The sequence below is a fragment of the Gallinula chloropus genome (genome assembly GCF_964237585.1).
Source record: "Gallinula chloropus genome assembly, chromosome: 3".
Taxonomy (NCBI): Eukaryota; Metazoa; Chordata; class Aves; order Gruiformes; family Rallidae; genus Gallinula; species Gallinula chloropus.
In genome coordinates, this window is record NC_140087.1 from 53,456,145 (window position 1) to 53,478,037 (window position 21,893).

The 21,893-nt window shown below is 36.8% G+C and overlaps 1 protein-coding gene across 1 annotated transcript in view; it reads right to left on the reverse strand.

Annotated features, from left to right (window-relative positions):
• KIF6 (kinesin family member 6) overlaps window positions 1-21,893 on the reverse strand; it is a gene marked incomplete at both ends in the record, with an annotated part of 163,788 nt that overhangs the window by 104,086 nt on the left and 37,809 nt on the right. Inside the window, 4 exons of the mRNA XM_084261758.1 lie at window positions 454-540; window positions 3,633-3,776; window positions 7,160-7,366; window positions 18,503-18,632. Of these exons, the coding sequence (XP_084117884.1) occupies window positions 454-540; window positions 3,633-3,776; window positions 7,160-7,366; window positions 18,503-18,632 (568 nt within the window). The remainder of the gene's footprint in view (window positions 1-453; window positions 541-3,632; window positions 3,777-7,159; window positions 7,367-18,502; window positions 18,633-21,893) is intronic.

The following is a 21,893-nucleotide window of genomic DNA, read 5'->3' on the forward strand; positions in this document are numbered from 1 at the left end:
GCAATCTCAAGGACAGACTGTATCTGTATGTTTCTTAGCTTTTTAATGCACAAGATGTTTCCCTACAGCAGTATGCCTTCATCAAGTGACTAATCTTAGTAGGTTTGCTGGAGGTTTTTTTTAAGAGTTTTAGGTACACTCAATCATCAGTGACTATGACTTAGTAACTGTCACCCTAAAAGAAGCGCACAAATATGATAACGAAAGCACTCATTGCTCCTCAGATTCCTTCAGAACTGAGAAAACCTTTAGAAGTGTTATAGTGACCCATTTAATTGTAAGTATGTAAAAAAAAATTAATTCATTATTTTATAGAAAAAAAATTGATCTAGCATCTAAAAACAATTAAATAGGATTACCCAAGATAAAATCCTCAATATGCATTTGATTTCTATCAATTACTAAAATTTAAAGCAAGCAATCTTCTTCCCTCTGCCCCTCGACAACTCTTACCAATCTGGGGTCAATTTCTTCATTAAGAACAGCTTCATTCTTAATAAGAGCAACTCGCTGTGCAAATCTGCAGGTTGATATAGATTCCTGGGGAACCAAAAAAAAAAAAAAGAGAGAGAAAAAAGAAAAATTTCAAGTTATCTGTAAGGTAAGTAAAAAAAGATTGCTAATGAAGTCATTGAACTAAGTTTCCATTTTTTGTATATCTTACCGAAATAATCTACTGTTTCATATTCAAAACCAGCAACATTCAGGGAAAATTAAGTTAATGTATTTATCACAGTGACACATAAAACTGTCTAATTTTATTGACCGAATCAAACTCCTGATCAACTGTGTTTTAAATGAGTCCTTCAGCTGGCACTAAAAAATAAGAAAAAGCCATGCTACTCTGAAGGCAAAAACTTCTGAACAATAAGAAAAAGAGAAAATTAACTGACACATTTTTTTTGGTGAAAATCAGACTAGAGGAGTACCCGTAAAGAAAGCTGTGAAAAGAGATGAAGGGAAGAGTGGAAGCCCAGGACAAATGAGACACAAGCTGGTAGACTTGAAACTAGGAGGCATACAGAACTTTGATACCAGGTAAAAATGTGTCAGATGAGGTAAGACTATAGGAGGAAAGGAAGACAGGATGGACACCCCCCCTACCCTCCCCCAAATAAAAATCAACCTCCCCCCCAAAATTACACAAGACTGAGTTCATAGATGACACTGTGACAGCCAGTGCATGTTCTCATCTCGGGCACAGAATGAAACACAGGATCCCTCAGTACTCTGTCCCCTCCTCTGAGCCCAGCTGATACATCCAGACACTGATACATACCAGACCAGAACTTATCTACCTCATGAATAAAACCCCAGCAATTATTCTTGGTTAGTTTAAAGAATAAAGCATCATGAGCTCGTCTCTAGAAATTCCAATAATGCATAAACTGTGTAAGATTTTCTGAGATGTACCAGTCTGGATTTAAAATGTAAGAATTTACACATAACATCTACATTAAAAGAATTTTACTACTGCTACAAACTCATATTTCAGAAGCAAAGTAATTAAAATGCCAACTTAATTCCATGATCATATACTTCCACTGACTCTTTCAGTGCTTAGAGGGTAGTATCTGAATTAGGGTTACATGATGAAAGATACTAGTCTTTATTGCCAAAGACATAAAGTATACAAGGAGAATCAATGAAGAGTTTTCAAGGAAAGGAAAGAAAGGTCTTACAATTAAGAGACCTGCACATAGTCTTAGACGGCCTCTATGTTTGCTCTGCTGAACTTTCCTTTTCTATGATGATCAGCAAATGTGATTTTAAGTACTATAGATACATTGAGTACAATTATATGTATAGTACACATACATACATTTCCACCAGATATCTTTGCCTTATTCAGAATGAAGCATATGTTACATTAATGAATAGCTAATGAATTCAGCCTTCAACATTACATAAGCATATGTAAGCTTATGATCTATTTGTACGACATTGTCAAAATGGTTATCAAAGCTGACAGATAGAAATTTCCTAATATTTTTTCTGCCATGCTTATCATTGTAGTGTCTGAGGGCTTTAATCAATTAACCATCTAGGTTTTTGCTGCAAGTGGGTAAAATGACTACACTATATTTGATTATTATAATTATATAATCTTCTATTCAAAACAGCATCCATTTAATTTCAGTTAAAGTTATGATAATCAATATATCTACAATTCAGAATCAACATAATCTTTCAAACATTCCCCAAAACTAGTGCAAAAAATGTGATATAGGTGATGTGAGAAGTTGTATACTGACTCAGGTAGAAGTAGGAATATAATCTAGATCTCTAAGATAATATTTGTCCCCTTACTCTGAATTCTCTGCTTCATTGTTTTCCTAGCAAAACACAAAGCAAGGTCCTTAGGAAATTTGCTTTTTATTATAGACCCTCAATTCACACTGAGGGGGTTGGGGATGTAGTTCTGTTTTGTGCTTCCTTTGTGAATGAAATGTATATATAATGGGAAAAAACCCCAACCAACCAACCAACCAACCCAAATATAACTATGCATAATTGTCCCAGTCCAAATTGAAATTATGCAACTATCTCAATGTTTTCTCATGTTTAGCAACTGGCTAAATAGATGGTATATATTAAAGCAGGAACATGAAAACTTTCAGTAGCCTACTCTGGATAACTGGTTGGGATAAATAGTCCCAAGAGAAAAACAATGTGAGATATATCTATCTGATGAATTAATATACAAAAGGGTGCCTATCCCACACAACCTAAAACAGAAGATGAAATGCATTAACAAACTTATCCAGCTGTGCTTCTAACCAGACATCAGCCTTGCATAATTACATGTTTACAAGTCTGAACAATCTGTTTTCGTTTAACAGTAAAACCCATTTTCTACAGAAAAAAGTCTTCAACTAGATAAGTACAGTTTTAGTATAAAGAGTTCCATTGTATTACAGAAAACAGTGTTAGAGTTAATAGTTCTTTTTTTTTTTCACACCAGAACCCTTTGATGTTATGGAAAAAACAGAAGTCAAATAGCTTATAAATGCCTTTGAGCAAGGTTCTATGTATTTACATCACGACATATCTTGGCAAATGGAAGAAAAGATCACTACTCAGAATTCCAGTGGAGGAAATCAGTCAAGAGAGATAAAAGTATTTGAAAAATTTCCAAAAAATCCCAAATCACCCCACCCAATTTCCTCTCCCCCACAGTGAACTCTCCCATAATTAGTGTAATCCCGACTCAAAAAAAGTGTACAGAAATTCCACCAAGACTTTCAGTGTGATTCATAATCTACTTAGAGATCTCACCAATACGTCCTTTGGAGAATTAATTACAAAGTTTCACAACTCAAAGATTTATTAATCAGGAAAATAGGTTTTGGTTTTTTGGTTTTTTTTTTTTTTAATATTGGTTCTTTACTAGGTGCGAGTCATTTCCCAACTTGTCCTTGACATGAGATAAGCATATTTCCTAAAGGATCTTACAATTTCCACTTATCTGATAGACTTTGTTCTCCTGGAAACAAAGTTAAATTTCTTTATTGGTAAGGATGACATAGAAACCATACACACTCAAAATGCAAACTGTAATAGAAGTCAAAAGACCAGGATCTTTTCAACAAAAATGTTTTCACTTCTTAAAAGAGAAGGAAATAACATACATTTATGTTTCTTTTGTCTATAGAGAGCGTTGCTATCATAGCAGTCATGCAGTTTCCTCCCAGGCTGTCTCTTAGCACTGAGGTCATCATAGAGTTTCGGTAAGGAATGTGGGACCTGTTTGTCTCTGCAAGGGCAATTATTACCTGAAACAAAAGTAAAAATGGAAAAGGATTTTAAATTTACATGTCTTATTAATTACTGACACAGAAAAAGAACAAAACTAATCTGCTCAGACACCTGATACAAATAAACCACACTTATGCACACAGTTCACTGTAAACTCACTGACTGAAACAATTCCAACTTAAATTTTAGCATGTTCATATGTCATTGTAGGAGCTGAACCTGAAAGACATAATTTTACCATAGCCTAGCTTTACAACCTCCCAACATGGAAACTGAACACAATAAACCAAAATCCACAAACTTTCCTAAGACACAGAAACTTTTGAAAATCTTCCACATATTCATTCTATCTTCATAATAAATTAAAGTATGGATAGTATTCAAGTAAATACCTCATTAAATTTTGCTAAAGCATGCTTTTAAAATTGCACAGTCTTAAAGTGCATGGTTCTTAGAGGGGTCAACACATTTATTTCCAAGAAAATGTCCTGAAAAATACATACACAAATAAAAGGGTACACAATTACAAGGTACTGCTGGAAAGAAATAATTCACACTAGAATATATATGCCTTGGCCAAAAAGGAAATGGTACACCTTCTATTCTCAGTTTCCCTTCTCAGCTATTTACATCATGAAACCTAATTATTATTAAATAAAAAACTATATTACTCTGTGACCTGTTGTGATATAAAAGATTTGAACTGGTGTCTGTCTAAGCACTGTACTGAAAAGCCGTAGCTGAATGTGTTGTGCAAGCCATGCTAAATGATTAAGACTTGGTTTTTCTTCACTAAATGTTACACACCAGCATATATTATGTTTATGCTGCACTAAGCTGTCACTTAAAAAAAATAAATTAGTAGCAACATTTTCGTTGGCATTAGTTTCTTTTACTGGTCTTCAGAAAGTTAACATACCTTATCACTATAAATCTTAACACTGGCAGCCCTAAGAGGAACAAATTCATAATATGAAAATTAGTATCTTGTGAAAAGAATATTGAAACCCTTTCCTGAATCAAGCTTTCCAAATCTCATATATTACAACTTGTAGATGGAAGTTCTATCTCTGTTAGGTTATAAAATTGCATAGAAACCTCGTAGTTGTCTAGAGTATACTGAGACTACAAACTGAATAGAAAAGACAGGGAAAAAAAAGGAGAGGGAAGATACATTATCTCCATCAAAAATTGGAACTGTGTTAGAGAGAAATTAGTATTTTCCTAAAGTTTATGCTGGAAGTCCATAGCCTGGGACTGAAAATCTATGTGACCATTTCTCATGATGCAGAAGCCGCTGTACTGTCATATGACAGTCATGTAACTCAGAAGATGATGGCTTTACCTCCTTTAGTAAAACCTCCCTATAACTGCTAATCAATCATTACCGCCTAATCAGGGAATCTGTAATAGAAAAAGGACAAATTTGAAGGACAGGGAAATGATGTTTTTTACATGCAAAGAAATCACTTGAAGGCCTCATTAATTTTTAAACATGCAAGCTGTCAGAAGTGTTGTCATTTTTTGTAAAATTGCATCCTATATGAAATGTAATGGCATAGGACACAGGTACAATTACTCACAAATAACTTCACTGAAGCATTCAGAAATATTGTTACAAATAAAGGAAGACCTGGAACTATGAAGTGGTTATGAGATACTCTGACCTGTACCCAAGAGTCCCTGTTCCTGCCCACATCCATTGTGTAAGCAGTACCTTCATATAGGGAGTAGATGTGCACTAGTACCTCAGGCCAACAGGCAACCAGGACATGATGTCAGAGCACCCTCAGGACATGAGGATTTTGGGGTGCATCACTTGCAGGTACAGGGCTATCAGCTGCTTCTCTATCGTCCAGTTTAATACATCACAAACTCTGAAGTCATATGACTACTCCAGAGGTCTCTTATTCCTCCCATCCATCCAGAGTCACAAAACCTCTGACACTGCCTTTCATCCATATCCAGATTCCTTCCAGATTCCTGCCCACACCTACGCATCCTTCAGATTTCTGTCAATTAATTCTCTCATTCCAATTCCCATTTCTAGTAGAGTTTATCAGCTTAAGCCTGATTCTCACAGCAAAAAATCCAAACTTTACTGCTGGTGTCTTACAGTTAATTACAAGGATTCTTACTCTTTGCACAATATGCACTTGCCTCAAATATACACTACAGGTCTTGCTAGAAATAATTCTCCCCCAAAAGTATGATTTGCCAGTCTAAACCAAACATATGTATTTCATTTTGTATTATTAAAACATTCTCATGTTTTTCTGTTACTCTCATGTCTCTGTATGTCAATTAGGAAACAATAAAACCAGAAAATTACTTTTTCTCTAGGATGTGAATAAATCCAGCATTTGATGGCTAGCAGTAATTTCAAATTGTATCAGCACAAACTCCAGTAGGGATGGGTAGCAATCATCCACTAATCAATAAATGGAGGACCTGTTAAATGACACTTAACATGCATATTCATCAAAGTAGTGGGAATATTATAGTGCATTATTTTTGTGAAATACATATAGTTATAATTCAACTAAAGTGTCAAATCATCTTGCTGTTATTGCTATTGATTTGTAATTCTAAATCTGCTCCACTGTATGTTGTGGAAAAAAATTTTTTCCCAGTAAAACATTTAGTGGTACTTTATAATCTTAAAGAATATTCACAAATATTTTTCTGTTTTAATGGATTTCCTCAGCTGTAAGACTTACTAAATAAGACATCAAATAAACAAGTAAATAAATAAATTAGTGCGAATTTGCAAGGATGGGGCTAAACCTTTTCCAGTAACAACTGAATGACAAAGATTTATGGAGATTTAATGTTTTTACAGTTGCAAACATGAATCCTCTTGGTATAAAACAACTTATGGTAGTTACTCCATAAATACATTAACAGTGCTTAATGTCTGAAAGAGATCAAAGATTCACGTTAGTAGAGAAATAAATCAATAAATGAGAGGAGACCCTAATCCTGTATGATGTTACAACGCTTGAAACAAATGAAGATCAATCACTTCAGGCCAGTGACTCTTGAGTCATACATCCTGATCCCATCCGTGGAAGAGGATGAAGATCACAAAGAGAATTTTTGGCAGAAATACAGCGAAATACTTGCAAATACCTTTAGTATTCCAAATAAAAGCAGAAAATTATTTTTGAAACACTACTCTTCATTCCTACTATAACCTTAGCATTAAAATGTTAAGCTTTTCCTACATTAAAATATTTTATTTCACATTAAGAGCTACCAATTCAAGCATTTTAAAACACTGCAATAAATACATGCTCTAAAAACTAACTGAATATTGAAATCAAGATTTCCAAAACATCACATACTGCTAAATAGAAATGTAGTAAAGGACAAAATGTTATACACTGTTCCAATTTACCTGTTCCAAATAATGTAAGGACAGGTTGATATATTTGGCTTCTGTCAATAAGTGACCTCCAACTCCAGTCTTTGCAACACGCTCTGATCCAGCAAGGTCTACTAAGTGTAACTTGGAGCGTCGAATAGTTGCAGATCCAGGCTCCTTGCTGGAGATGTGAATAGTGAAAATGCAGTGAGATCGGGTTGAGGCTTGATTCATTGGTGTCTACAATGAAAAGAAAAAAGGAGTCCTCAAAGATAAATTTCATAAATAAATCTATGTTTTTATAACTCAAAAATCTGGAAAGTGAGATCACCTATCCAAATTTTAGGTAATGCACCTGTAATAAATAGGCAAGCAGAACCCAGAAGGTTTCACCTGGCATTCAGATTATGGCCAAATATTTGGATAACTTTAATCTGCACAAATTGTACTGCAAGCAAGCAAGAAACTATTCTTGTTCCAAGATATTATAAGCTGAGGAATACTGCTACAAAAGGGCACCTTGACGGGAGAAAAACATACTAATTCCTGATCAGCAAAAGCTTAACAATTTCCCCATCGGTAAACCCATTTCTAGGTTTGGGTTTTTTTTTTTCTAGATAGCTACCAGTGAAGCTAAGACTAGAACTTTGTACAAGGCTTTAGATTGACAGATTCCTTACTTTTATGAAAAAAATTAAGTTGGCAAAATCATTATCAGAATTTTACATGGCATGACAGAGTTTTCATAAAAGGTCTGTTATTTGAAATAGCAACTGTCATATTTCTTTGACTAGACATATGGGAATTCTTGGTCAATTTTTTAGGACCCTCATTTTTACATGAGTTTAGTGGTGTTCCAAATATATTTGAAATGCAGAACACAAAATTTTATACAGTTCTCAGATACTTAATTTTACGTTTTAAATGACCAGGTGCTATCACACATGCACTTTTCTTAAGCAACATATATTAAAAAAATCTTTAAGCATCTAAAGTCTCTTTTGTCTAGTTATGTGAAATGGTTGTTAGAAACTTAAAAATAAAATAATTCATTATTATCCTCATCTTATAAATTGCTAAAGCTTTAAAATATATATGGACATTACAGGTTTACCATACAAAAATATTATTTATAAACTATTACAAGTATGTTATCAAGGCATAAATACTTGACTTGCAGAAAAACAAGCCAGTGAAATAAATAATAAAACAAACAAAAAAATTTGAGGTAGCAACAAAACCAATACTTATTTATAGCTGCTTAAAAAGAAGATTAAAACACCCAGGTTAAATTTTATGCATGAATCTCTTGTCTATACATTGTTCCTCTGTTATTTATTTATTTCTCTAGATATGCCTTGTGCAAGAGATCCAGGAGACTGCTGGAGTCTATAGATGACACCTTTCTGGTTCAGGTTTTGGACAGACCGACCAGAGGTGATGCATTGCTGGACCTGGTGCTCACCAATGTGGGGAAGAAATTAAAGGTGTTAAGGTTGGAGACAGCCTGGGCTGCAGTGACCAGGCCCTAGTTGAGTTTACGATCTCAAGGAATGTGGGCCTGGCAAAGAGTGGCATCAGGACCCTGAACTTTAGGAGAGCAAACTTTAAGCTGTTTAAGGACTTGTTGGCCAAGAGGTGATCTTCAGAGACAGAAGCATTGAGGAAAGTTGGCTACTCTTTAAGGATGCCTTTCTGAGAGCTCAAGGGCTCTCTGTCCCTCTGAATAAGAAAGTGGGCAAGAGGGGCAGGAGGCCAGCATGGCTAGGCAAGGACCTGCTGGTCAAACTGAGGGAAAAGAAAGGCAAATACAAGCTCTGGAAAGAAGGGTGTGTAGCCTGGAAAGAATACAGGGATGCTGTTCGGACTTGCAGAGACGGGATCAGGAAAGCCAAGGCGCAGATGGAACTGAACTTGGCGAGGGATGTTAAAAACAACAAGAAGAGATTTTACAGGTACATTGGCCAGAAGAGACAGGCCAAAGAGAGCGTACCCCCCTTGGTAAATGAGAATGGAGAATTGGCTGCAACTGGTGTGGAGAAGTCTGAGGTACTGAATGAGTTCTTTGCCTCGGTCTTCTCTGGCAGCCAGGACTCTCATAATTCTCAAGTCCCAGAGAGAGTGGTGAGGTGCTGGAACAGGCTGCCCAGAGAGGTGGTGGATGCCCTGTTCCTAGAGGTGTTCAAGGCCAGGTTGGATGGGGCCCTGGGCAACCTTGTGTAGATCCAGACTGGAGGTTGGTGTCCCTGCCTGTGGCGGGGGGTTGGAGCTCTATGATCCTTGGGGTCCCTTCCAACCCATGCCATTCTATGATTCTATGATTCAGACTAGATATACCTACATGCTGCATTTTTTTCTCCATAGTCTCCTCTAGTCTCCTTTGGCGTGAAAGATGTTACTATAGCCTGCACGTTGCAGGTGTTGCTTTGTTAATCTAGACAGGCTCTCAACAGAAAGACAGAGCCCTTTACTGGGAATAGCAGCTATACTTGTTGGTTGAATTGTTTCCCTTTCAATTTCCCTATATTTTTTTTCCAGTCTTAATAGTGCCAGCACAACTGAAATGATTTTGGGAACTGATCCAGCTCAAAAAATAAAAAAAAAAATGTCTGCAAACCATAGATATTTAACCTGGAACAGTTTCCCAATTCAGTCACAGCACAGCTGTACAAAAGCAGTTCTGCTAGAATAATTGAAAATGGCAGCATACCGCGTGCGAACAAGTAGGTGGTGTGCAGGAATAGTGTAGATTTGTAGCTGTTGTTGAAAATTCTGTAATGAAATTAAAGCCTTAACACAGTTTTATTTTCGGCTGCTTTACCTAATAGAGCCAAGTTCAGAGGGAGAGAGAGAAGAGTTTTGATCATTTAGTTTATACAGATGAGGAATTTTGGAATAATATAGTTAAGCCATTGGCTTTGCTTAACTGCCTGGTTTCTAAGGATCATTTCACAATTCTATGGAACGAGCATCAGAATGCAGTTACATGATACGCTGTATTCAGAGGCCAAGCCGAACAAATGAAGGGCTAGTGACTTGTAGCATGGATTTGAAAACAAACAGGCTCAGGGAAAGGTATAGGCCTGTCAAGCTTTGAAAAGCAAGAAAATACTCCCAAACATATTTGAAATGCAGTTAAACAACAACAACAGAAAAGTTATATGCTGTTAAAATGTACTTCACTGAGTGACTCTGACTCCGTGAATAATCGGAGCCAGCTTCACATATTTTACTAGGAGAGCTATGATTTTACTACTTGCAGCTCTGTGAAGCAGGAGTAGATATTTTATTTTTCCAGCTCAAAATCCACAATAGAATTAATATTTAAGGACATTCGCCTCAACAGAACCATTATTTGAAGCTATTTTGCACTACAGCCATGGAATCAGTCATATTAGACTGCAAACTAGTCTAAGCCAGATCAAATATCAATACTGGTCTAGCTATGGAAGCACAAAGTGAAGGTTGCGATGAAAGAAGCAGCAATCTGCATAAATAAGGATGTACATTCTTCAGCAAACTCCAGGTTCACTATGCAGCTAAACCTCTAGTCACACCTGTTAAACTCCCAACAAATGCAAAATAAATTTGAAGCATAAAAGAAAATAATTTGGGGACTCGGGAGATCCAAAAGCTCAGGGCCATATGTGGCCTGTTAGGTCTTTCTTGTCTGTAGCAACAGTAGCCGCAACTTGTTTTTCCACATCCCAAGCAGATTCTGCTGGACTAGTCATTAGAAATTCCACTGTTTTTCTCTCCACATCATCTTTTTTTTTTCCTGTAAAATGCGTGAAGCTGCTTTGGAAGTCATTGGCTAGAATCCTAAACTGCTATTTTGATAAAGTCCCTCAGAGCAGAACCATGCTTTAACTGATACACTGATACTCCTTTTTCACAGTAGGATTCTATCTCCACTTTGCAGTTCCCACATATAGAAAGCTCTATTAGAACTCTTGCAGGAAGTGTAAGACAAAAAAAATTTAAACTGTTAAATGGGATATGATCATGAAATGTTAATTGCAGTCATAATCCCCTGTAATTTGCTACTTTTACCACACAAGTAGATACAAAGACAGAGCAACAGAAATGACAACTTGTCAGCATCTTCAGTCCAAAAATAATCTTTTTTTTGTTTTTCTATCTTACATATGCAACTCCTGAATATCACCATTCAGTCGTTCAGAAAGTTTGTGAACTGAGAACAAACAAAAATTTCTGGACTGTTTATCAGAGCCTACTAAAAAGTTCCTTCAGTGGCTTTCAGAGTTCAGTTTGGCTTTGTTAGCAGTATTCAAACCATATGTATATGAAATCATCCTCACACTAATTTGATGTGATGAAGGAAAAAAAGAAAGAGGGGAGTGGCCTCACTCTTAGCAGATGGTTGCTATTGTGAAGGTTATATATATAGAACAACTGATGAGCTGCAGTTACTTACAAAGAAATAATTTTTTCCAGGGATTCTATGACATCATAAACCACATAAGCAGACTTCAGATGCTTTGTGATATCACATGAGCACTACAAAGGAATTAATGCCAGGTCATCTGTAGCTGCCCATTTGAGTCATGGTAAAAGAGGAATCCAGTAACATATCTTTCAAGATCATGTTTTGGTAGAGCATCTGTGTTCTTTTTGATGCCAGCAAATATATACAAGAGAGATTTCAAGCCATACAACCCAGTCTTTTTTTTTTCCTAGGACCAGGCTATACCTGTGTTTGCTGGAATTAAACTAACTGTATAGTAACTTTGTGACTTAAAACGCGACATCTATTCACACAACGGTTGCAAGAATATGGTTTCTACTTAACTCAGAACTTGCAGCACAGCCATGTTGACAGAAACATCTGAACTCTATGCTTCTTGAAAGGCATACAAGCTCATGAAAGGTCCAAAACCTTACAAAATCAAAGCACTGCAAAAATTCCTCCCTACACAAGAATTTATGTATTTCCCTAATCCATTATTTGCTGCAGCTGCTATTATAAACATTGTTTTCACAAGGAAGAAGAGCCAGAAACAGGATGGTAATGCTCTAAATAGAGTTCTTAATAACTAAGGACATATGAAAGTTTCTTAAATAGGAGAAAGACACGTGAAAGGCAGTTTGAAAATCATGATTAGACCAAAAGACGCTGCTGCTATCTGGAACAACAATAATGTGCTGATTATGGCTGCCAAATATACTCAGAGGGAGAAAGTACAGAAAAGTGCTCAGGACAGCTGGGAGAAAAAGATTTCACATGTGACCAATGCAGTCATTCAGCCCATATTGCAGACCATCTCCACTTGGCAGTTTATAAAGTTCCTGTGGAATCTCTTTTTTCTTTGAATCAAAATACTTAGATGGAAGAACACGGTTTTCCTGTGCAAGTGAACTAGTATTGAGAGACACTAAGTGAGAAGGTACCGATTTTTGTTCTAAGGAGGGCTTATTTCTCCTCTTTTTTTTTTTTTTTGAACCTTTTGAAGAAGGACAAATGGTAAGAGAAAAACACTGATAGCATCCAAAGCTGATATCAGATGGATTTTCTCCAATCTCAAGCTACAATCAGCTGGATGCCTGTAGGAAGATGTTCTGACAGCTTTAGCCATTTCACAGTTCAGGTGATAAGAAAAGAGCCATTGTGTCCTATAAGAATGAAAGCAAAGCAATTTAACACAGTTTGTTTCTTTAATTGAAATTCATCCTTAAAATATTCTGGATTTTTCACATTGCTAGTTTATTACACAGAACACCTACATCTTTTCAAGGCTGAAAGAGCAGAGGTTTCTCTGTTGAAAAACAGTGGATACATCTGTCTAATTAATATAAACTCCACCAGTTCCAAAACAGCCATGCTATATTGAGTAGCGTGTAAATTGACGAGGAGGTTCCTGACTTTATATCTGATGAGTGACATCTTAATTTTCAGAACAGGTTCAGTCTGACACTCCCCCAATTTCTAGAAGCAATACTTTACTTTTCTGTAGTTACTATTTCACTGTGGTAATTTTAAAGTAATTAATATTCCCTGAGGAGATTACCATCAGACTTCACATTAAACAGTGCCTTTTATCCATATAAATCCCAAAGCACTTTAAGGACTAAGTAGTACATACAACCAGTGATTGTTTAACCACACATGGAAATAAAAGCACCTGTGCTGAAATGATGATGCCATTTGGCACTGATGGTACTATAGACCAATTTTCTCAGAGTGGAAATAAATTAACAATTGACACCAATGAGGAACCTAGGAAAACTGGAAGTTGTAATTAATGCAGGACTGTAGCTCTAACATGGATGAAGTCTCCTTGGCAAAAATGTCATTTACTCTCATATGTTCACACCTTCAAATCCTATTTTTCATATTTCTTTCAAGAAAAACCACATTAAAACTTACCAGTGGCTTTCTAAGTATATTCAAGAGAATACTAATGGATGTTATAAATAAATAAGTAGGGAATGAGTCCAACTCAGAGGTCACAAGTCAGTCCCCATAACTATCTTTAAATGTTTAAAGTTTCATTCTTTATTGAAATAAACATATTTAAACATTGCCAAAAGCTTACTGCTTGCCCCATGTGTACTCCAGACATCTTAAATGATGGAACAAATAGTGTGTAGTATACACTGTTTTCCAAATTTAAACAATGGAGTATTATAGGTATAATACTATGTACTAAAATGTTTACTTCCTCATTAAAATGAGGTAATTTTGCTTTAGAGGAAAAACAAATGCTAAATCACAAGCAACTGGAGTGTTCAGACATATCAATCTCACATAAAAGTTTCACAGTTTTGAAACTGATGCGTGCTCTTGGGAGGCTTCTGGGTCTACCTTACTCTGCTATTTTAAGAGAAATACTAAAAAAGTACTGAGCACTCTCTAAATCACAGAGATTCAGGCATAGTATTTCAAAAGACAGGAATCACAAGAGACTCCCATCACAAGAATTTAGAAAAGACCACTTCAGCTTAAGACAACGTAAAGGGCCAAAACACTTCTTTCCATACACCATTTTTCAAATGCTGCTGCTACCACCTGTGCCATATGTACAAATTAGACTTTGAAATCCTCTGTTTGCATGTATTTGAGAGATGTAAATCATAAAGTTGGCTTTAAAATTAAAATATTAAAAAATTCTTTTTGGTTTGTAACTGGTTGCTGAGATTCAAACATAACAAAACACCCTCGGTTTTATGGGAAAAACAAACAAAAATACAGCCCTTTTCTGGGGTTTGTTCTCTGCTCATTTCTCTTTGGCAAAATACAAGACACACAAAATCCCTATTTGGATTTTTACATTTTGAAGTGTTTGTACACAGGTATCTCCCATCATACCATTTCCACAACTTGAACTACATGTCAAAACTAGAGAAAAAATATTGTGATTGCTTTCTTTTTAGCAAAGCCAGTGGTGAGGGCAAAACATAGCCCTCAAATCACAAGTTAAACTCCACTAGCAGAGGCATGGAAGAAATTCTTATTTTCAAAATGGTCCCCCAGCTCTCCAAAGAAGGGTTATCTCAGGGTAAAGGATTATATTAGAGTTTTAGATGTTGCAGTTCTGCCACAGATTTTGTATGTGATGCATGACAGTCATCTTAGTTTTTCCATAGCCAAACTCCTTGTCATTAAAAAAGATGAATCAAGCATTTATTTTACTTATTTTCTATTTAGGTTTACTCATCTTGTGTCTTTTAAAGATTACTTAAATAGGGCCTGAATCTTATTTGAGGTCAGGAAGTGTTATAATTCAACCAAGGTTGAATGGACAACTGTTGCAGTTTTGTGAGGCTGTGCTGCTGAGACGGCTTCTTTAAGCAGCAGTTAGAGTTTTCTGCCAGCCTAAACTATAAACAACGAGCAATTCAAGGCCAAAGTCACGGCCCGAGAGATAGTCGAGCGCCTCTGAGAATCACATAGAGGAGAAAACAACCCAGAAACAGCTGCATTTTGCCACCAGAGAAGGGAGCGAGAAGATGTAACGAGCTGTGCAAGGTCCAAGGCTGGAGAAGGGCGGGGGAGGAGGCAGCCCAGGTGCCGGAGAGAAAGATGCTCCTGCAGCCCATGGAGAAACTCATGGAAAAGGCCGAGACCCCACCTGCAGCCCGTGGAGGGGCTCCACGCTGGACGGAGCAGGTGGAGACATACAGGAGATGCTGTGACCCTATGTTGGAACAAACCTCTGCCAGCACTTGCAGCCCATGGAGAGAATCAGAGACCCAGAGATGAGTGAGAGATTTGCACCAGAACAGGTTTGCTTGGGGTAGGCTGGTGACCCCACAGAGGACTGGGACTGAGAGACACTGTGATTTATGACTGCCTGCCATAGCAGTGACCCACGCCAGGGCAGCTGGTGAATAGATAAAGCCCTTGGGAAAGGATTCACATTGGAGAAGTTCATGGAGGACTATCTCCTGTGGGTGAGACCCCACGGTGCAGCAGGGGGAGGGTGTGGAATGAATGCCCCCACTTCCACCCCTTCCCCCCCCTTCCCCCCCCCCGGCCAAGAAGGAAACTAACTTGCAAGGGACTGACCAAAGCCCCCATCTCCCAGTCCCTGCCCCCCTATACTGCAAGCAGGGGGAAGAAGGGAGTGAAATCATGACTAGAGTGAAGTCTGCTAAGAAGGGAGCGGGGGCGGGGGGAGGTTAAAGGTGTTTTAAGATCTAGAAAAGGAAAACAGTTTATGAAGAAGTAACCAAGAACCCCATTTTTTCCTAGTCCCTGCCCCCCTGTACTCCAAGCAGGGGGAAGAAGGGAGCAAGATCATGGCTAAAGGGAAGTCTGCTTAGAATGGAGGGGTGGGGGGAAGGTGCTACCGAGAACCCCATTTTCCCCAGTCCCTGCCCACCCTGTACTGCGAGCGGGGGTGAAGAAGGGAGCAAAATCCTGACTAAAGTCTGCTAAGAAGTGGTGGGGGGAAAGTGTTTTAAGATCTGGTTATGTTTGTTTTAAAATCTGGTCACGCTCCCAAATCCAGTTTTTTCTTCACTGTTCTTTGTAGTTGTAGCGTAGTGGAATAAAGTAGAGTAGTTTCTCTCTTCTTCACTTTGTGTTGAGTCTGTTTTGCCCATGTCGTTGATGACAGAGTGATCTCTCCCTGTCCTTACTTTGACTCCTGAGCCTCTTAATATATATTTTCTCCCCTGTCCAACTAAGAAGGGGATTAATAGACTGAATTTGGTGGGAATCTGGCGTCCAGCCAGTGCTAAACCACCACAACAACCAAGGTTGACATGGATCTCTGAAGAAGAAGTTAAGAGGAAGAAGTACTCTGTAAGCTCACTGAACTATACTGAAACAGGCCTGCTGCAATTGCAAAGAAACAATGCATGAGATAACTATAGAAACAAAACTTATACAATGAAATCCACTTCATCTGAAGTTTTTGGATATGAAGTATTGCTGCAATGGGTAGTAGTTATTTCAAGCAAGTACTCTGCTATTTTTAAGTACTCTTCATTGAAGACAACTAAACAATAACTTCTATAGTATTCATATAACAAAAATACCCTCTTGCTGTGGCAAAAACAGCAAAAATGACAATTGCATAGCATTTGCTAAGCCAAGCCACTCAGTTTAGTGAATTCCCCATGGGAATCCCTTGCGTTCTTATGTCTTATTTTTCTGCTTTCTCACTAGGATGCCCCAAATAAAACAACCCAGTTGCAGATTAAAAAATAAGCTAAAGGAGATTTTTCTTCACACAGCACAGTTAAATCATGGAATTTCGTGTCACACATTATTTGTGATAAAAATTTACTGAGGTTAAAAAAAAAGCATCTGGGCTAATTCACGTAAAGAAAACATATGACAAAAATTGTTACCTATAAATAGTCTGAAACACAAACTAATAAAGATTAGGAGGTTTGGGTTTTTTTTAATATCTTCATTTACTTGGTTTAACTTTTACTCATCTCTATATAGTTGCTATTGACCATTGTTCAAAATAGGAAAAAGAAGCAGAAGTCTGACCCATTAAGAATATTCTTTTAGTTTTACCGAGCACTACTTCATCTTGACCTTTAATGACTTACCATCTTCATTAGCCCTGGTATTTTTTTAAGTCTTTTAGCATTTAGGATATATTTTCTCTTAGGGCAACATTTTCCAAATAGGTAACTCAACTGCCCTCTACAATTGCTGATTTATCACCCTGTCAGCCAGCAGCACACCGTTCTTTAAATATTCTAATTTTCATACACAGCTCCTTCAAACTGATCAGAGATTTCCTGAAGATCGTCCTTCATGCAACAAACTTTCTTTTTCTGTTTTCATTATCAACTATCACGAAAGCTTTTTAGGCCTCTGTCAATGTCATCTTTTTGTCTCCCTGTTACAGTTTTTCAAGTTCCTCTCCTCTAAATTGTGTCAATTTTCCCATTTCAATATCAGCAAATGTTCCTTTAAGTATAGCTTGATTACCTCTTTCCTTAATGTCTTTTTGCCTCTCAAAATGCCACTGCTGAAGAGAGAGAGAACAAATAGGGGTTTTTTCCTCTCTACATTTTGTAATCAAACTCTTCTTCCCCTTCTGTCCCTGTGCCTGCATGGCCAGCCAGCAGAAACAGAGAGCTACTTGACTGTTTCATATACTGTAAATGTCTTTCTCCTCACTGATTTCTTATCTGCCTTTTTGGTCAGGCAGAGGAATAAACCCCATACATTTCTAAAAGAGAATTAGCTGTGTTCTGGGAAAGACAAATTGACAGTGCTCAAATTACACAATACACTTTTTATATTTACATTCCATTAAAACAAACCCAACCTACAGATTTTATTAAACGGCTATGGAAATATTTAATTTGATTTTTTTTTTTTAAATTAGTAAAAAACCTCTTGTCTTTGCATATTGGCAAATACTTATTTTGCCCATGCTTCACACTAGCATTCAGGTTTGATTTTTTTTTAAACAGAATACCACATGTTTATGCATTAAGAGGAAAAAAAAATAGGGCACTGCTGACTTTTGCTGCAACTACTTCAAAGGCAATTTAGAACTTCTCTAGGAATGTTTGACAATGCTTTGTAAGGCCACATTTTCCAATCTTATAAAAATGTGTATGTATGTTGATACATGCCACATTCAAAAGTCAGTCTAAAGTTTATGAAAAAAAAATTCTTACTTATTTTAATTTCAGAAAGTTATGACATCAATAGCCACCAATCAGATTCACTAAGGAAAAAAAGAAAGCTCTTTGCAAAGTAAAACCTATAATCAGAGAAATGCTTATTTAATTTCATTGTGGAAATACACTCAGAAAGAAGATACTTACTCATTTATCTCCAAGGACTTCCAAAACATACATCTTATGTGGAGAAGTTTATGACCATTTTTAACTCTGGTGGTGGCAAGAAAGATGTGTATCAGCAATTCTCACCTCAGCAATCACTCTGTTGGTGTCTCCGAGGAACAGTAAATTTAAGGCTTCCTCTTCACTGGTTGCTTGCTGAAGAGACAAGTTTTTCAGATGAATGTTCTGATCAGGGTCTTCCATTATTGTCACTTTTCTACATGGAAACAAACAAACAAGACCATAAACAAAACTAGAATTGTTGTAGGGCAAACTTTGTTCCATACTTTCATTTTGATCATATGTAAAAGTTGACATCTAAAACTCAAATCCAATCATAATAAAAGAATTAAAATAATGAAGACTAAACGATGCACATTAAAGGAAGTGCTTTTTTTTAACTCTGTCACCTCTATTTTACTCCTTTATTATAAATATTACAATAAACATTCTCCACAGAGAAAAGGAATATATACAAGATGCAACTATTAGAGAAAGCTTTAGGATTTTTTTTTTAAATGAGATATATTAAAATCTCAAGAGGAAGAGGTTAGATGAATCATCACAAACAAATAGTAAGTAGAGGTTGGTTTGCCATTCCCACAGCTATTTAAGCACAAATAATAAATAAAGCATACCATAACCTTGATGAACAAACAGACATGGAATATATCAGAATCAACACATCTGTAGCCAACATGTTCCTAGTATCTTTGCATTTGTCAAGATTATTTCTCTTTTCATTCTTCTCAAATGGTATTAAGTACAAAAGTAAACGATCCCTTTAATTAAAAGCAAGCAAACAGAATGATTTTATTTATTTTCACCATGGTTACAAATGCTGTTAGTCGTATTTCTTTAAGCTTTAAAGTTCAGAAAAAAAGAAGTTAGATAGAAGTAATAAAGATATTGCAAAAAGCTCCAGGAGAGATACTAAATTTTACTGAAATTCCTTTGCACTTCTCCACCCCTTTTACATAAGATTTTCTTCTTTTGTTCTGGATACTGAGAGTTAAACTTCATCAGCTTTACTGAGTAGTCATTAGGGTCTCCTCAGTTAGGACATTCTATAGTATCCAGTATGGAAATCTAGTCATTGCATCACTGGATTTGGAAAACTCACAGATTGAGGACTCTTAACACTGAAGTACACTAATTCTTCAGGGCAAATTACATGTCCTAAAACAACTTGCAACAAGCAAATTAGAACTTTCAAAAAAATTATAAGGTTTTTCTTTTTTTTTTTCCCCTGTAAATATAGATAATAATTTATCTATTTATATATACACGTGTATTTTTTTTCCCATATTCTTCAAGGTTAACCACAAGAGGGAGTATGGGGCTTGAGTTTTTACCTCTAGGTAAGTCTTGCATGTTAATTACTCCAAGCTGCTTCAAAACCACACAGGTAGGGTTTTGTGCTGCTTTACTGGCCTTTTATCCCCCCAAACTTTACAGAATCAAATCGAGCAGCTCAGCAGCATTCCACGGTATTTCTCTTAAGTATTAGGGAAGTAGCTCACCCTCTGCTGGTGAAAATATTGGAATGGATATACAGAAATAATTTGAACACATTTCAATACACTCACTATTTTTAAAAAAGCAATACATGTAAAAGTACACACTATGCTCCTTTAGTAGTTATAACAATTATTTTCCCAAGTAGGATCGCCTCCTGCTTATAGCCTTATTTTTGTGCAGTAGGGTAAGAGAGCATTATCAGAGTCACGAAACTCTGCTTCCCCCATTCAGAGCACAACCTCAAAAGCATAATTCTGCTCTTACATAACAACGTTTTGATAACATTAAATTGTATTCTGTCTACAATTCCACCTGTGCACGCATCACACGCTACAGCCCAGAGTAGTTCCAGCTACAGTACGATGCGTTGACTTATTTTCACAGTTTGAAATTGCATGGTTAACATAATCTACCTCTTTTTATAGTTTAGGCAAACAATATTGTTTTACCATGCACATTTGTCACAGTATTTAAAATTTTAAGGATTTTTTCAGATTATGTTTTGAACAATATTTATAAATAATTTTCAGACAACAAAAATATTAGTCTGGTGGAAAAGCTCTGGGGATTATTACATCAGAAAGGAGACCATGGGGACATCACAAACCAGAGGCAGCCTCCTGTACAAAGGCCTTGTAGATATTAGGAGGATTTCCAGAGGAAATTCTAAATTTGCATACCTTTTGAGGCATCTGTCAAAACTTCCTCAGAAAGACATGTTCCAAGATGACAACAAAATGATTTATTTTATAGTTCTATAAAGTGCCTGTATAATATGATAATAGATTTCGATGGAAAATTCTGTATAATTAGTGAAATCTTTAGATTTCATAACCCTAACCTGGACCTTGGAGTGGAAAAGCTCTGTTAAGTTAACCATAATGACTGAAAGAAGGCAGAGGCAACATTTTGTTTTCTTTATAAATAAAGAATCTTTTCCATTTGGCTGAATGGATGGTATTTATAGCTGACTAGGAAACCTGGAGGATGGGATCAGCCTTTTTTATGCTGCTGATTCAGGCCCTTTCCTGCATCAACTGAACTACCATTAATGTAAGAGAGCCTGAATGCTTTCATTTATCAAACTCCTGTAACTGGTAAACAATGAAGTTAAACTTTCCTTTGATTAATACCATCTTGGTAATTGGTGTAATATAAATCAAAACAACTTTTAAAAAATTTTGGAAAGCAAATGACAATTTTGAAAGTGAGGTTTCCTATGATTATATCTGTCTCTAGTGTTTAGAACTGAAGAAATCTAAAATCATCTCAAAAACTTTATGAGCATGTAAAAACTAATCATAATGATGTAAGCAAATCATATACAAGGAGTCATGGTTCAGCCCCAGCCAGCAGCTGAGCACCACACTATTGCTTACTCCTCCCCAGAGAGAAGTGGACAAAGCACCCGCAGGTTGGGGTAAGGACTGTTAGTGACACAGCACTGCAAGAGGGAAACAACAGGAACAGGACTGGAGACAGAATACACACATGGTGATAACACAAAGCACTTGCTGACCAGACACCTGCACTATGTCCATCTCTGACCTAGCTCTCGCCTCATAGCCCCTTTCACGGGGGGTGGGGGGTGGGGGGTGGGGTGTGACATCATGTGGTACGGAAACACCCTTAGTCAGCCGCTCACCCGTGCTGGCTCCTGGTGAGAACTCACCAGGATAATGGTGAGTTCTCACCAGGAGATAAAATGGAAATGATAAATGGAAAAATGATATTAATGATAAAATGGAAAAGCAGCACTTGTGCATCTTGGACTCTGTCCAGAAGAAGAGAATAAACTAGTGGATAACTAAAGTTAATCACTGTGTAAAGTTGTAAGGAGCTTTATGTTTTAAGAAAGAGTGTTCAGGATCATAATTTCATACATTATTCACCCCCCCCCCCAACATTATCTCCCTGAATAGCTTTCTGAACATCACATCAGAGTACAAGGTCAACA